At 37.4% G+C, this 17,481-nt stretch overlaps 1 protein-coding gene across 2 annotated transcripts in view; it reads left to right on the forward strand.

Annotated features, from left to right (window-relative positions):
* racgap1 (Rac GTPase activating protein 1) overlaps window positions 1-17,481 on the forward strand; it is a 62,103-nt gene that overhangs the window by 2,379 nt on the left and 42,243 nt on the right. For both annotated transcript variants that reach the window (XM_072249252.1, XM_072249253.1), the window contains exons 2-4: window positions 1,765-1,853; window positions 2,881-3,083; window positions 16,861-17,000. In XM_072249252.1, the coding sequence (XP_072105353.1) occupies window positions 1,781-1,853; window positions 2,881-3,083; window positions 16,861-17,000 (416 nt within the window). In that variant the 5' untranslated portion in view covers window positions 1,765-1,780. The remainder of the gene's footprint in view (window positions 1-1,764; window positions 1,854-2,880; window positions 3,084-16,860; window positions 17,001-17,481) is intronic.

Raw genomic sequence — 17,481 nt, forward strand, 5'->3', positions numbered from 1 at the left:
TGAAGAAAGCTAATGGCATATTGGCCTTTATAACAAGGGGAGTTGAGTATAGGAGCAAAGAGGTCCTTCTGCAGTTGTACAAGGCCCTGGTGAGACCACACCTGGAGTATTGTGTGCAGTTTTGGTCTCCAAATTTGAGGAAGGACATTCTAGCTATTGAGGGAGTGCAGCGTAGGTTCACGAGGTTCATTCCTAGGATGGCGGGACTGTCATATGTTGAAAGATTGGAGCGACTGGGCTTGTATACACTGGAATTTAGAAGGATGAGAGGGGATCTGATTGAAACATATAAGATTATTAAAGGATTGGACACGCTAGAGGCAGGAAACATGTTCCCGATGTTGGGGGAGTCCAGAACCAGAGGCCACAGTTTAAGAATAAGGGGTAGGCCATTTAGAACGGAGTTGAGGAAAAACTTTTTCACCCAGGGAGTTGTGGATCTGTGGAATGCTCTGCCTCAGAAGGCAGAGGAGGCTAATTCTCTGGATGCTTTCAAGAAAGAGTTAAAGATAGCGGGGTCAAGGGATATGGGGAGAAGGCAGGAACGGGGTACTGATTGTGGATGATCAGCCATGATCACAGTGAATGGCGGTGCTGGCTCAAAGGGCTGAATGGCCTACTCCTGCAACTATTGTCTAATCTTGCCCTCTGAAGCCCCTATGTCTTCACAGCTTGCATTGTGGGCTATCCTAATGTTAGTGGGAGGGAAATGATGGAATAACAGTACTGAGTGGAGTTGGTATCCATTTACAGCAAAATAAATTGAAATCCTGTTATGATCTACTGGAGTTCTTTGAGGATGTAGAATAAATAAAACTAATGGATGTAGTATTTTTGCATTTTCGATTGGCCAACCTCCTGTGGAGCAGTCAAGTTGAATAATATAGTGATGGGCTGAAAATCAGTTATCAGAGAAGAAAACAATCATTCCTTGGACTTTAACTAGTGGGATACTGCCAGGATAATTGGTTGGGCCTCAGCTATTCACAATCTATATTAATTCAGCTGTGGGAACCAAATGCCATATTTCTGAGTTTGTAGTCAATGCAAAACTAGGTGAGGTTATTAGTAAATGTAATGAGAGGCAACCTCATTGAATCTTGTAAAATTCCTACAGACTGGACATAGGGAGAATGTTTCCTTTGGCTGAGGTCTAAAATGCAGTGTCAGCCCACTTAGGGCTAAGATGAGAAATTTATTTTTGCAGATACTAGTGAACCTGTAGGATTCTCGATCCAGAGTGTTATTCAGTTAATTCAACATGGGCTGATAGGTTTCTGGGTGTTAAGGGAATTCAGAGATATACTGTGAATGATGGAGACTTGACCTACTCTTCCTTTTTATATAAAAAAATTGTCATATTCTATTGTGTCATCAGAAAGTTTAGCAGCCATGCCTTATATAAATCGTAAAATTTGAGGCCCCAGCATTTATCCCACCCACTCATTGTAGCTTGCCGATCAAAAAAAGAAATGCCATTTGTTTCCAGTTTGCCAGCCAATCTTCTATGCATGTCATTGTCTCCAACACTGAGAATTACAAAGAATGTTTTGTAATTCTTTGTGGCACCTTATCAAATGCCTTCTGGGAAACTTAAATATATTGCATCCACTTCCCCATTAACCACAGTAAATATTATTTCTAAGACCTGACCCTTTGTTTGCTTTCCTTATGATCCTAATATGTGTGTGAAGGTATTTCATAGTGAAAGCTGCATCATTGTTGTGGTTGTATTGCTTTGTAACGTGAATGTTTTAATTTCAGGATAATCGAATCCACAATGGTGACTCTGCGTGACATATTCGAACAGATGCTCAGACAGGTGGAAGTATTAAATGAAGGAATTGAACCCCGTAAGCATGTTTTCCTTTGGTCATAATGAAATATGGTAGTGACCAGTGTAATTGTGTATCTTTAAGTGGAAAATATGTTGTGTCATTCAGTGAGATGGATTCCATTCTGGTTTAGTGCACTGTGAAACCCTGTAATCCCTTTAAGATATAGTAATTTGTTATTTTGAAAATGTAATTGTTAATATTTCTCATGTCTCGTCTCATTGTTTTTGTTCATGGCAGGTAAATATGTTTGCAACGTCTATTAAATTGTTTATCAATATATCAGTAACTTTCTCGTGTCTGAAGAACAGAAGCAGTATGACCAAAAATAAGCTGTAAGGTTCCTTGAGAATGACTGCCTTCAGCAAATTCATGGCTGATTCTCTGTCTGACATACACATTCCTGCTTGATTCAGAGATTTCTCTTCTACTTGGTCCTTCATGTCTGATCAACAGTGGAATGCAGTTAATAAACACACATTTCTCTGACTATTGCTGGACTTCGCATTTGTCTAAACTAAATGACTCCCATTGTTCCAGTGTGCTTGTGTAGTGCTCCGACTTGATGTGCTCGCATTCATCAATGTATTGGTTTTCAAGCCAGCTATAAATTTTGTTTCAATAATCATTCCCCAGCCCACCTGAAAAAAACTTTTTTCTACTGTGTACATGGCAGGGTTTCTCCTCGAAATTTTTGGACCCTGGTGACTTGAATATATCAGTTCATGGCTCTACTCACTTTGGATCTGTGAACTGGAACGACCCCACGTGTAGACCTTTTTGAGTAGCTAGGTTTGAAAAGTTCAAGGAATAGAATTGGCGTTATAAACTTGAGTCAAATGCAGAAAGACAAAGGATGATTTGTACAGTATACCATCCAAGTGATGTATGTACGGTTAGATTTCAGATGGCTTTGATGCCAGATTTCCATCAACACATCATTGTACTAAGTTTCTTATTTATAGAAGGTAATTTTGAATTTGGCAAAACCTTTTTCTTTTTTCAAAAAAAGATAACAGTTATATCTGTGGTTGTTTCCTTGCAGAATTCATTCAGTTAGCTAAAAGCTTTGAAGAGTGTCGACGACTGTGGCAAAAGTCTCAGCTGGAACTGTCATGTGCTACAGAGCGCCTAACGAAATCTGAAACAGAGCGGAGTGCCCTTGATGTCAAGCTGAAGCATGCTCGTAACCAGGTTGACACGGAGATGAAACGTCGTCAGAAGGCAGAAACAGAGTGTGAGCGGCTGGTATGCGCGATTATAAATTTTGTTTTTAAACTATCAGTTCAAACGGCTATGGGCTTCTTCCTTTGTACACAATTAGCAATTAGATGCATAGGCGCGTGTAACATTGAAGCAGCTTTGCACTTAGTGTTTTACTGTGACGATTTGAGATTTTTAAAAATTTGCTCTTACCTTTGTCCACCACCTTGCACCAAAACGCTTACACTCAGTGGCCACTTTATTAGGTACACCAGTACACCTGCTCGTTAATGCAATAATCTAATCAATCATGTGGCAGCAACTCAATGCACAACTGCATGCAGACATGATCAAGAGGTTCATTTGTTCAGACGAAATATCAGAATGGGGAAGAAATGTGATCTAAGTGACTGACCATGGAATGACTGTTGGTGCCAGACAGGGTGGTTTGAGTATCTCAGAAATTGCTGATTTCCTGGGATATTCACATACAGCAGTCTCTAGAGTTTACAGAGAATGGTGTGAAAACAAAAAGCAAGCCCAGTGAACAGTGAAAAACTTGTTAATGAGAGAGATCAGAAGAGAATAGCCAGGCTGGTTTAAGCCGAAAGGAAGCTGGCAGTAACTCAAATAACCACACACTACAACAATGTTGTGCAGAAGAACACATCATACCTTGAAGTGTATGGGTAACTGCAGCAGAAGACCATGAACATACACTGAGTGTATACCTTCGTGAGAGGTAGGTGTAATTGGCAAGGTCAGCATTGATGTCCATACTGCATTGCCTTTGAATTTAGTGGTGAGCTTATACCACTGTAATTCCTTGACGGTTGCTTCCATTGTGTTTTTGAGAATGGAGTTCTAAGATGTAGACCCAGCTATGAACAAGGATCAGCAATATACTTCCAGTTCCGGGTGGTATGTGTCATGGAGCTGGCAGAATTCTCGTGCTTCTTCTATCCTTGTCTTTGGTATTAGAAGTCGCAATTTTGGAATGCAGCATTGAAGAAACCTTGGCAAGTCGCTGCAGTGCATCTTCTAGATACTGTTGGGAGGGTGGATGTGGTTTCACTGAAGTAGGCTGCTTTATCCTGGGTGGTAATGGACTGGCACTTATCCAGTAAAGTGGTGTGGATTCCATTAGATTCCTATTGTGCCTTGTGGATGGTGAAAAGACTGAGGTTTCAGGACATTTACTGTGGAACGTCCAACTTCTTTCTCCCATTAAAGTTGCACACAATAAAACCACATGGTCAATATGTCCACAGTAACATTACTGGACCCAAGTCTAATTGTAGACTATGGAGTATGAATGAGCTTCACAAAGTGTTAATATATTCTGCAGTATGTCAGCAAGTCACATTTTGCTGGATTCTTTGCGTGCACAGTCTGGTTATCTAGCACATACCTCTTGAATGTTTGTGCATGGATAATGCAAGTTTCAATTTGCTCAAAGGCCAAAAGTCTTGCATCATGGGCCTTGTTTTGTCACATGTTAGTGTAATTCTATCTGGCTGAGGTTTTAAGCATTGGAGCAGCATTCTTTGCATAGTTCCCTGACCCATTTCACAACTTCTACACACTTGACTTGCTTGATAACACTCCAACCTGATTGAAACGGAAGCCTTGATATTGGATGGCACTGCAATGCAGTACTGCGTACTAAGCATAACTTTGTTTCCCTTAAGTAAAACGTGAATATGCTTGTTCAGCTTTCATTGTATTGTTCAAAGACCAAGGAACCATAGGTAGTACAGTACTGACGTGGTTAACGTGCTGCTGTTAAAGTGGCAGTGACCCGGGTTCATTTCCGCCGCTGTAAGGAGTTTGTACATTTTTCCAATAAGCACATGGGCTTCCTCTGTGTTCTCCAGTTTCTTCTGGTATTCCAGATATATACAGGTTGGTAGGTTAATTGGTCACGTGGGTATAATTGACCAGCGTGGGTTCGTTTGGGCCAGAAGGACCTGTTACCATGCTGTATCTCCAAAATAAATAAGTTCTAACATCCAGACTATATTCAACGTTCATTCAATGATTGCTTCGCATTGACAATTGCATTTGCTGAATGCAAATGGCTCTTGTATTTACCAAAGCAATATTGCTTTGACCACTTTAAGATGGCCTGAAGACATGATGATTGTTAAAATGAATGCAATTTCTATCTTAATTTTCCCATTAACTTCATAATTGGAGAGACGAAGGCTGTTATTGCTACATGCTGTTGCTATTGTCACCTCACTTTGTCTGCCTCAGAAAAATTGAAAGGAAACACAACCTACAATTACTGGAAATAAAACTTAAAAAGTCAACTTCTCTAACTATTAAGCAGTCAACAGCAATCATGCTGATGATTGTAAAGTTAGTGTTTTGGATTTGAATTTTTTGTATTTGGCTATTGACAGCAAATTAGACCTTCTGTCCTTTCTACAGATGATTTCTGTTGAGATTTATGTAGCTATACTTGCACAAACAATTTTAAAAAATCAAAATGTTTTAATGCTATTGACATCCCTTCTGCTTCCCTGTACACAAAATTGATGCTTTACAGTGTGAATATAGATAGATGCTTCTACTCTAATAGACACCATTTCCCTGTGATATATTTGCTAGGAAATTTCCATTACTGTTCTGGAGATGTATCTTAATGGGTTACAGAAAGAGAAATCACTAAGTAATGATGTAGGTTAATAAAGTCTCACTTTTTTAAAATAAACTATTTAGGTGCAGTGTGGTGTGGGTTCTATGGAACTAATCTGGAGCTGAGTATCACCTTGGATGTGGTGTCAAGTAAGCACAGCTATTTATTCCAGTAGTCTGATCAGTATTAAAGCTGTAAGTATCATAGAATAGATGAGCACATGATGTGCTTTCTTTAGTTAATGGCAAAGTACCAACCCCAAAAGCTGCATTTTCCTTGAAAGTGAATAGGCATCACATAAAGCTCTAGGTTTATGTTCCTTGATGTTTGAAATATTTATTTCCACCTTAAATCTGTCTGGTATGGTATGCCTCTATTGCCCCTGGGAGATCAGAAAATTCTGGGAATTCACCACTCACTCTGAAGCTCCTTCAGTAATTCCAAAAGACTGAAGTAGGGTAAATAGTGAAAGGCTTTTATTCGCAGTAAGACGTGACCTCCATGCTGAGTGTCTGCCCCTGGTCTGAGGGGGAGGAGCAGGGTGAAATCACCGGGAGGAGCCACAGGGGTAGTCAGCAGAGGGGTGTGTCCAGACAGGTAATCCAGTTACTATATATATATATATAGTTTACCACACACTCAAGAGAAAATTTCAATGCTCCTCACTTTTAAATGACTGGCCTCTTTTTTTTCTCACTTATGCCCCTCTAATGCTACTATTTTTTTTAAGCCAAGGGGAACATTTAGTGCATGATATTCCAAGTATGGCTTCACCAGCACTCCAGAAAATGGTAACAAAACCTCCCCCATTGTTAAACTCCAATCCCTTTGCATTAAAGGCCAACATATTGTTTGTTGCCCTGACTTTTTGTGATTCATGCACTTGAGCATTAGATCCATCCGAACTTATTTACAATCTCTCTCTATTTAGATGGTAACCTGGCCTTTGATTCCTCTTATCCATGTGCATGCCTTCACATTTCCACATATTCAAGTTAATTTGCCAGCTTTTACCCAGTCACTCAATCTATCTCTATGCCTTTGTGATCCTGCAAATGTCCTCATTTCCCTCCTCTGGGTCATTAATTAGCCAAGGACCAATCCCTGGGATACTCTACTAGTTAAATCCCTCAAGGTTGAACAGGACACATTTATTCTTAAACTGTTTTTCTGTATAACAGCCAGTTTTCAATCCATGCTAATACATTTTCTCTAATACCTTGGCTTTTAATGAATGCACCAGCCTCCTATATAGCACCTTGTCAAATGTCTTTTGGAAATCTAAATCTACTGCATCTGCAAGTTCCCCTCTCAACTGTCCCTGTTACATCCTCAAAAGAGTTTGAGCAAATTTGTCAAAAGAAGTTTACCTTTCATAATACCCTAGCTTTGATTATATTCAGTTTTCCTAAATGTTTCCTCTTGAATATTTAACTCTTGCCTCGTGCCAACAATAGATGTTAAACAAACTAACCTCTAGTTGCTTGTCTTCTGTCTTCCTTACTTTTTAAAGCAAGAAAGTCACATTGCCTGTTTTCAATCTTCTGGTGCTTTCCTAGAATTTAGTTTTGAAAATTTCAAACAATGGGTCTGCAGGCATTTATGTTTTCCCTTGGGATTTTTGCAAGTTTTTGATTGTTATTTGATATTTAAGGAATATCTGCAGTGGGAGAAAGTTTGTAGAGCATAAATATCAGCATGTTTCTGTTGGGTCAAGTGTATTATGAAAACTATGTGAACTTCTCAAATGATAAAAAAAAATATTTTTAGAGCTCTAGTCTGAAAGTCAGATTTTGTTTAATATAAGTGAAATGCTTTTCTTTACAGTGGAATATCTAATGAAAGATACTCTGAAGTGCTACATTTTTTTAAGCTGGCTGCAGCAAGAATCCAGTCTAAATAATGCCAAGGTTTATTGGACCCAGGGTGTTCTTTGACTACATAGGTGGCACTTAGAAAATATTGCAACAGTGCATGCAAAACTTGAGGTACAATGTTGATGCTGGGCCTTGCCCAATTTTATAATACAGCTTGCTTTCTCTCTTTCTCTTTCAATCTTACTTTATTGATTTAAAAGAATAAGGATAAATACAAACCAAAGGAGAGGTTATCTCAAATATATATTTCAATAATAGTACAAACAAAGAAAGGAATACACACTGTCAAAATCATATATAGTATTAAGCTAATATAAAGAGAGAAAAGAACCACTTCTCCTCTTAACAGTTCATAGAAAAAAAAGGCTTAAGATTTCCTGTTACTGAGGGGGAAGAAAAACCACTAAACTAACCTAAAACCAAAAAAAAAAGGGGGGGGGACTAGGCAGTCCATTTTGAGGATACAGTTTTTAAAAAAGGGAAAATCCTTCTGATCAAATCGAAAACTTCATGGAGAAAAAAAAAATTAACTGGAAAAGTAAGAAGAATTAAATCATATGAAAATATTGAATAAAAGGTCGCCAAATTTGCTCAAGTTTAAAAGATGTATCAAACATCCGACTCCTTATTTTCTCCAAACTTAAACAAGACATAACGGAGGAGAGCCAAAAAAAACAGTAGATGGATTGGGATCTTTCCAGTACAATAGAATAGCTCTTCTAGCCAATAAAGTTGAGAAAGCTATCATACGTTGAGCAGAAGCAGGAATGTTTCCTGCTTCAGTTGGAATAATCCCAAAGATTGCCGTAAGATAAACCTATGACTTCTGATAACGTTCTAAAAACATCTCTCCGAAAATTATTTAACTTTATGCAGGACCAAAACATGTGAGTTAAAGTGGCCACCTCAGTGTTGCATCTATCACAAGCAGGATTTGTATTAGAAAAAATATGCGCTAGTTTATCTTTTGACATTTGTGCCCTGTGCACTACCTTGAACTGAATCAAGGAGTGACGGGCACAAATAGGTGAATTATTAACTAAATGACAAATTTTATTCTATTGATTATCTGAAAGTGACTCTTAAGTTCCAATTACCAAGCACATTTAACCTTATCATTAGACATCATTTGTAAATTCAATAGCCGTTTATATATGATGGCTATCAATCCTTTTTGAAATGGTTTAAGCTGAAAGATAACATCTATCATATTTGGTAAATGAGCAAATGGGTAATTCGGTAACAAATCGCGTTTTTAAAAAAAAAAAAATCCCTAACTTGTAAATATCTAAAAAATTGTGCATTAGATAAATCATATTTGTCCACTAGCTGAGAAAAAGACATTAAACAATCCTCTAAAAACAATAATTCCCTTAGTATTCCATGTTAAAAAGGCCTTATCTAAAATTGATGGTTTAAAAAAAAGTTAACATGGATATTAATAGAAAGAACAAAGTTATTTAAGTCAAAAGATCTGCGAAACTGAAACTAAATTTTTAATATATATGTCTAATAATGGGACTAAGATCCTGTCTACCCATCTTGGAAAACAAAAAGGGAAGAGGAGCTCCCAGTAAAGAAGCCAAAGAGAACCCCTTTACTGAGTTCTCCTCCAAGTCCAACCATGAAGGACAGTCCTGGTTATCTATACAGTAAATCCAAAAAGTAATATAATGAATATTAATTGCCCGGTAACAGAATCTAAAGTTTGGTAAAGCCAAGCTACCATCTTTTTTTAAATCTTTACAGTAAAGGCTTACTCAATCTAGAGCTTTTATTATTCCAGATATATGATAAGATTATAGAATCTATCAAAAAACGTTTTCGGGACAAAGGATGGAACAGCTTGAAACGTGTATAAAAATTTCGGTAGAATTGTCATTTTTATAGCATTTATTCGACCAATTAATGACATCGTCATAGACGACCATTTGGAAAGCGTTTGTTGTGTATATTCAATTAAAGGAAGAAAATTATATTTATGAGTCTTTAAAATTTTTAGTAATTTTAATACCAAGATAGGTAAAATAATTTGATATTAAAAGGTATTTGATCATATTGATCTGAATAATTATTAATAGGAAATAATTCACTTTTATGTAAATTTAACTTGTATCCAGAGAAAGTACTAAATTCAGTAAATATGGATAACATAGAAGGAATAGATTTCCTGGGGTCTGAAATGTGAGCTAATAAGTCATCTGCATACAATGAAACCTTATGTACTTTATCCCCTTTCTTAATACCCTGAACAAAGTTGGAATCCCTAAGAGCGATAGCAAGTGGTTCTAAAGCCAAATTAAATAATAAAGGACTAAGAGGGCAACCCTAATGGGTTCCTCTACATAGTCTAAAATAAGGAGATTTTTGATTGTTAGTTATAACCGCAGCCTTCGGGGCTTGATAGATCAGTTTGATCCAGGAAATAAATCCCGGACCAAAATTAAATCTCTCCAAAACCTGCAATAAATAAGGCCATTCCACCCTATCAAAGGCTTTCTCTGCATCAAGAGAGACAATACATTCAGATTCTTCAAACGAGGGAGAATAAATGATATTTAACAATCTTCGAATATTAAAATGTGAATACCTATTTTTAATAAATCCAGTTTGATCATTTGAAATAACAGTAGGCAAAATATTCTCAAGCCTATTAGCAGAAACTTAGAGAGAATTTTAAAGTCCCACATTCAGTAAGGAAATCAGTCGGTAGGAGACGCATTCAGATAGATCTTTTCCTTTTTTTAGGAATCAATGAGATTGATGCCTCAAGAAGTTTTCGGGAGATTCCCAGAGGATATAGAATCAGTGAAAGTTTGACATAGATGTGATGTAAGCATTTCAGTAAAAGTCTTATAAAGTTCCACTGTATATCCATCTGGTCCCGGAGCTTTCCCTAGTTGCATAGAGGATACAGCCCTAGCTATTTCCTCTTGTTTAATAGGCACATCTAATGTGTTAATATCTTGAATAGAAATTTTAGGTATATTTAATTTTTGCAAAAATCTATTCATAAAGATATTATCAGAAAATTCAGATTTATAAAGATTAGAATAGAAATCCATAAATATCTTATTAACTTCATGAGGATCTAATGTTTCAGTTCTACCCGGTCTACGTATTTTCAAAATCTGTGTTCTGACCATATTTGCCTTCAACTGACCAGCCAGCAATTTACCTGATTTATCGCCACATATATAAAATTGACTTTTGGATTTAAAAAGTTGCTGCTCAATGGGGAAGGTCAAAACCAGATCATGCTGTGTTTGGAGTTCATCCCGTTCCTTATATAGATCTTCACTAGGTCTTACTGAATACGCTTTATCTATCTCTTTAATTTTATTAGTAATCACTAAAAGTTCCGCTTTGGTTTTCCTTCTTAAGCCTGCTGAATATGAAATTATCTGTCCCCTAAGAAAGGATTTAATGTATTAAATTCAAAAAATGAAGAAATTTGCTCCTTGATAAAACTAACAAAAGTTGGATCTTGTAACAATATGGGATTCAGTCTCCACTGTGACATTTTCAAAATATTATCAGAAAGCCTCAAAGTTAATTTCAAAGGTGTGTGATCGACAGCGCAGTGACATTGTATGCACTATCAGCAACGGAAGACAGCAATCGTGTATCGAGGGGAAAAAATCAATTCTTGAATATTTATGATATACATGTGGGGGGGGAGGGAAGAAAAATCTTTATCATTAAGGTGCTTATATCTCCAAATGTCAACCAAACCATATTCTAATAGAAAAGAATTAATGCAAGTCACCGCTTTATTAGGAAGCAACGGATTGGTTGACGACCTGTCAATCAACGGGTTAAGACAACAGTTAAAGTCACCGCCCATAATCAACTTATATTCATTTAGATTCGGGAGTGCGGAAAATAGCTTCTTAAAAAATTCAGGACTGTCTAGATTAGGTGCATAGACACACACCAAAGCCACCTTTTGACCACATAGCAAACCAGTGACAATTAAATATCTTCCAGTCAAATCAGTAACATGTACAAAAGGGATTTTAGAGTTAACAAAAATAGTTACCCCTCTAATTTTATTTATTGATAAAGAATGATATAAAGGTCTCTTCCAGGATTTAAAAAAGCAGTTTTCATCCTGTCTCCGTACGAGTTTCTTGCGTGAAAATAATATCCGCATGAAGTGTTTTTAATTTCTTAAAAATCTTTTTACACTTAATGGGATGATTCATGCCGTTCAAATTCCAAGAAATTATATTAATTTATTAGCATCCACATTTAAGGTTTAATTTAAAATTTTATAAAGAAAGCTATTGTGCAAGCGCAAACTAGATCCAAAGGAAAAAACAGCACTGACTTGACCAGAAGAGACGACATGATTGATACAAGGTGTAACCTCTCAGAACTGCCCAGTCGAGGAAAAAAAACTATTCTAATGGTCCCACCACTCTTCCCCCAAAGACCGAAAAGCCATCCAATAGAAGGATAGCATGCTAACCTGTGACCCTAACCCCAATCTCCAGTTTGCAGCTATATTAACAAAGTTATATGTTTACACCACTGATTGTAGACATAATAAAAGGGATGAACAAATTTCAAATATTGTAATGTTATGTCTAACAATAGTTAAAATGTAGTTGGCGACGGCCATCTTAAATTCATCTAAAGTACATTAATCATATATTCAGAAAAGGATAAATCCAAGCAAATAATATTATAACTGAAGTTTTTAAAAAAAACTTGCAAATCATAGGGAAAAAAGTAAAAAAAAAAGTGTGTGTGTGTGTATATATATCTCAAGCCCAGAGCTATATTAATATTAAGGCAAGTAAGAAAAAAATTAAATCAACCAGGTCCTGTGCAGACATCCATAAAATGTGGAACAGACTTTCTTCAAAGCAACTATAGATATATATTAACTATTAACAAATTAAAAAAAATTAAATCAAGCAAGTCCTGTACGGACATTCATAAAACGTAGAACAGACTTTCCTCAAAGCATCTATAAACATCTCCCAGCTCGGGATTGCCTATTCAAGTTGCATTCAACATAGACTTAAACCCCTTAATAAATTCCCAACCTTCATCTGAAGAGTTAATCTTTTGTGGCTGAGAGTCAGGCGAAGAAGTTATCAAACGTGCCGGATAACGGAGCGACAGGTCACATTTTATTTTATATAATTCAACCATCACTTCCCGGTATTTCCTTCTTTCGGCAAAAATCTCAGGAGCAAAGTCCTCCACTGCATGAATTTCTGTTGCATTGTAGATTAGCTTACCCCTTTTTCTTGCCTCTCAGAGTGTAGCTTCTTTGGTTGTAAAATAGTGTAGGCATAATATCAGTGGTCGTGGACGTAGTTCGGGTGAGGGCTCAGATCGTGGGATTCAATGAACTCTATCAAGTACAGGGTTCACTTCAAGAATCTAGCTAAAAAGTGAATATAGCATTTCTGAAAAGAACTTTAACAAGTCACCAGTTTCAGTATTTTCAGGCAAGCCCAATATACGTAAATTCCTCCTGCACATTCTGTTATCTAAATCAATCGTTTTTTTCTTCGTTCTTGATAATTCCAAAGTAACTTCATTAATTTTCTTTTCCATAGATGACATCTTCAATTCTTGCTCATTAATAGTTTGCCTGAATAACTCCTGTTCCCTCTCAATTCGATGAGTAGTCTGCTTGAGCGTCTAAAATTGAAATTCCAAATTCTTCAAAGATTCTTAAACAGTAGAGATAGATTTTTCAAGCTTTCCGTTAGCATCCATCAGTTTATCAATCTTAGTGTTAAGCGAACTGAATTCCAGTTTCATATCTTTTATTGAAGAGAGTATTCTTTCTAAAGCAGAAAGTTCCTCCGATTTGTTTGTTCCATTTCGGGAAGGATCTTGCCACCTCTCAACTCAATACCGGATTGACTTCCTGCCATTGTAGTTAAGTCATATCCTTCAACAAAAATAGTGAATTTTCAAACTTAAAACGGATCTATCAGTGGAATGTAAGATATAAAAAGTAGAGCCGTGGTGAAAAATGTGTCTCACTCCATTCGCTGCAAAATGGAGTCTTCTATTTCTTTTTCAACATCCAACTTGATGAGGCTGTACACAGAGGAAAGGCTTTCTTAGTGAGAGTGACCTACAGAATATATAGTTATTGTTCAATCGAATGGACTGCTTGCTGAAAATGTAGAGGTGGTGAATGGGGAGATGGGGAATGTAATTACTTTCTACAGAGTTAGGAGACTTGCCAAAGTGTCCTGAATTGTACAGCAAATGTCAAGTGTCAATATGGAGGGATTTCCTTTGGCTTCCTTGTATCTGGAGACCAAATTAAATAGGATTATGCCGTCACAAAGGCGGTAAACATGGTCACTTTTTCCAACATCTGACAAACTTCATCTTGGGCTTGCTATGTATCCTTTAGCAGGTTTTATTGGAAGAACTCTGCAATTCCATTGAGATTTTGCAAGTGTTATATTTGAGCTGTTTGCCTCACTACTAGGTGCCGAAGACAGGTGAATTGTGCCTCTGCTGTCAAACATTTCTTCTATATACCCAGCAACAATGGTTCTGGAGGGTAGACCTGTTACATCATCCACCCAGTTTCCGATAAAGAAACACCGTGGAGTGAGGCATAACAAGGTGACCTCTTCATGAGTAACAGTCACTGCTGTGATGTGTATGCTCAACGGCCACCTGCCAATTGTGACCAAGGCCTTGCTATTCATTGAATGTCATGGTGCTAATACACTGGGAACCCTGCCATTTCATGGAAACTATGCAGTTAATATTTCTTTTCTGCAGAAATGCTAAAAATGTTACCCCTTTCAAAAATGACAGTGACAAGGAGACATGCAAGAGTAAGATATACCAGCCAGTTGAGTGGTGTTGCAGCAACAACCTTGCACTGAACATCAGTAAGACCAAAAAGATAATTGTGGGCTTCAGAAAGGGTGAGATGAGGGAACACAAACCAATCCTCGTAGAGGGATCAGAAGTGGAGAGTGAGCAATTTCAAGTTCCTGGGTGTCAATATATCTGAGGATCTAACCTGGTCCCAACCTATCGATGCAGCTATAAAGAAGGCAAGTCAGCAGCTATATTTCATCAAGAGGCAGAGGAGGTTTGGTTTGTCATCTAAGATACTCAAACTTCTTCAGATGTACTGTGGAGAGCATTCTGAGATGCTGTATCACCGTCTGGTATGGGGGGGTGGGGCCAGGGTCAAAGGAAACTGCAGAGTTATAAAATTAGTCAGCTCCATCATGAGTAGTAGCCTCTGCAGTAAGATATCTTCAAGGAGTGGTGCCTCAGAAAAGCGGCTCTCATCATCGAGGATGCTGACGCCACCACCACCCAGGACATGTTGCCTTTTCGTTGTTACTGTAAGGAAGGAGGAACAGAAGCCTGAAGGCACACATCACACTCAGTCATTCAGGAAGAGCTTCTTCCCCTTTGCAATCAGATTAATAAATGGGCATTGAACCCATGAACACTACCTCACAATTTTCTGTATTTTCTTCTGTTTTTGCACTACTTGTCTTAATTTGTGTGTGTGTATATGTGTGTGTGTGTGTATGTGTGTATGTATATATATATATATATATATACAGTGTATATATATTATACACATTAATTCAGTTCTTTTCTGTATTTATCATGTATTGCATTGTACTGCTGCTACAAAGTTAACAAATTTCACAACATATGCTGGTGATATTAAACCCAGGGGTGGCCAACCTTTTACGTTCCATGCGTCAATTTTTTCACACAGGAGTTCAGATGTGCCATACAACTCTTGTACCCCCATTCAATTCTTGTAAAAATATGTTAACATAGACATATTTAGCATTTTTACGTTTTATATTGATTTAATATAAAAACAAAATAAACATTACTTACCTTAATGAGACTTTTAACAAAAATAGTCTTCTTTTGATTTCTTCCTTTTTCTTAATCACATATGCTTTCCATAACTCAGACCCAAGCACTAGCTTCAGTTTTCCTTCTATTTCAGTCTGATGTTGTGTTTTATAGTGTCTATTAAGATCACGTCTTCTATTATGTGAGAAAGTGTGATGGACCTGCTATAAATAAGAACTCATTTTCCCACTGTTCATTGAACTCACGCTTACTATCACTTTCTGCTTTTCTTTTGCACTGTGATGGGTAACTGAATGTAAAAACGAGGCTTAATTTTCGAAAAAAGTACAAAACTGCAAATGTTCACAAAAGGCGAACAAAGCACAACTCCATAGCACACGAGTGTCAATTGTAATCTGATGGGCAAAATCCTGCGACGCACCGCTGGTGCAGATGCCTGGCGCCTCAGGATCAAACAAGGATCAAACACGTATTGAACAGTTATGGAACGACTGCAGAACAAAAGTCCTTTCCTTGTTTGAGTCATTGGGCATTTTTTAAATTGAAAACAGATTAATGTGAAAGAAGATAACTTTCGCCAAAAGATGTGCACGAAATAGTAAAATCGCTAAACATAATTGCTAAGTTTTAGATTTATTCTCGGTAAAACCCATTTCTAGCTCTGAGCTACTTGAATTCCTATTATAGATTTTTTCTACAGATCGGTTTTTGGTTAATACTTTTTGCATGAGTAGGCTTACTTTTTTATTATTATCACTGGGGTGCAATGTGCCACTTCTAATCATCCAATGCGCCACAGGTTGCCCATCCCTGTATTAAACCTGATTCTGATGTGATGTCACAAAAGGGGGCACTGAAGCACAAATGTCTTGATTGAAACTTAGCTTTGCGATTTGGATGAGCAGGTGAGCTCTCCAGCCTTAGCAAGCCTTTCACCATGGGCAATACTTGTTATTTTTTTTAATGAATTTGGGAACAGAAGTGTTTCACATACTGTTGTCACAGGCTGATTTACTATTCTACTTGTAGAATTAGACATCTTTTTCTTGGTGTTAGCTTAGAACTTGAATTTTGTTATCTGCTGCCTGCATATCTTACTTGGGATGCTATGAATTGAAGCTACGATATTATCTTCGGTCCAAGGGCAATTAGGGGTAGTGATCGAATTCGAATGCTGAGCATGTTTCAAGTGGCTGAATTTCTATAAAAGATCTTTGTATAGTTTAAAACAAAATCTTAAAATCAAAACCATGGTGGTCATTTTCAAGTATTTCTCTCCCCATTTAGTCTCCCGTTTCTCCAATATAATTGTTTCCCAGTATCATGCAATGTTGTCCTCACCAGCCTTTGTGAATGAATGATTATGATCTGTGACCTCATTGACAGTTAATTTAATAAGCCAGTGCCTCTTTCCATTTGTAGTAATTGCTTTCTTTCATTTAAGGAACGACAGATTCAGCTAATTCGAGAGCTCCTCATAACAGAAGGCTCGACCAGCATTCAGTTAAATGAAGAACAGAAGTCTGCTCTTGCTTTTCTCAACCCCAAATGCTCAAATTCTAATGGATATACATCCAACAGACGGTAGTACTCTTAAGTCACCCAACAGTTGTTTGCTCTGTTGGTTTTAGGATAAATCATCTAAATGGGGAAAGTAATGGTGCAATGCTTCAGTGTTCTAAACAAGCATCCTTGCGTAAAATTTTCCGAAAGAACATTAAATTTTCTGAATGACCACTCTCCTTTCTCTCCCTGCTTTTCTTTAGCTGCTTCAGCTACAATTATGAAAAGCAAAGGCTGCCCAATCCTGCATTCCAGTCTCCCTCTACCCTGTACTTGATAAAACTAGAGGCACCATTTAAGGCCATCTTAAATGGAAGTTGTCCACTCCCAGGAAGCCATGAAATGGGACAGATAAATTTCTGTCTGTTTTTGAGATTAATCCTTCAGAGCAGTGCTCCTGCTTGGCTTGAAGTTTTATCTCAACTGTGTCAGACTTGGATCCTTGTTACAGTGATATTGGTCACAGCAACCCTGTCAAGGTAGAGACTTTGTTCCAATATCT

The sequence above is a fragment of the Mobula birostris genome, chromosome X (genome assembly GCF_030028105.1).
Source record: "Mobula birostris isolate sMobBir1 chromosome X, sMobBir1.hap1, whole genome shotgun sequence".
Lineage (NCBI taxonomy): Eukaryota > Metazoa > Chordata > Chondrichthyes > Myliobatiformes > Myliobatidae > Mobula > Mobula birostris.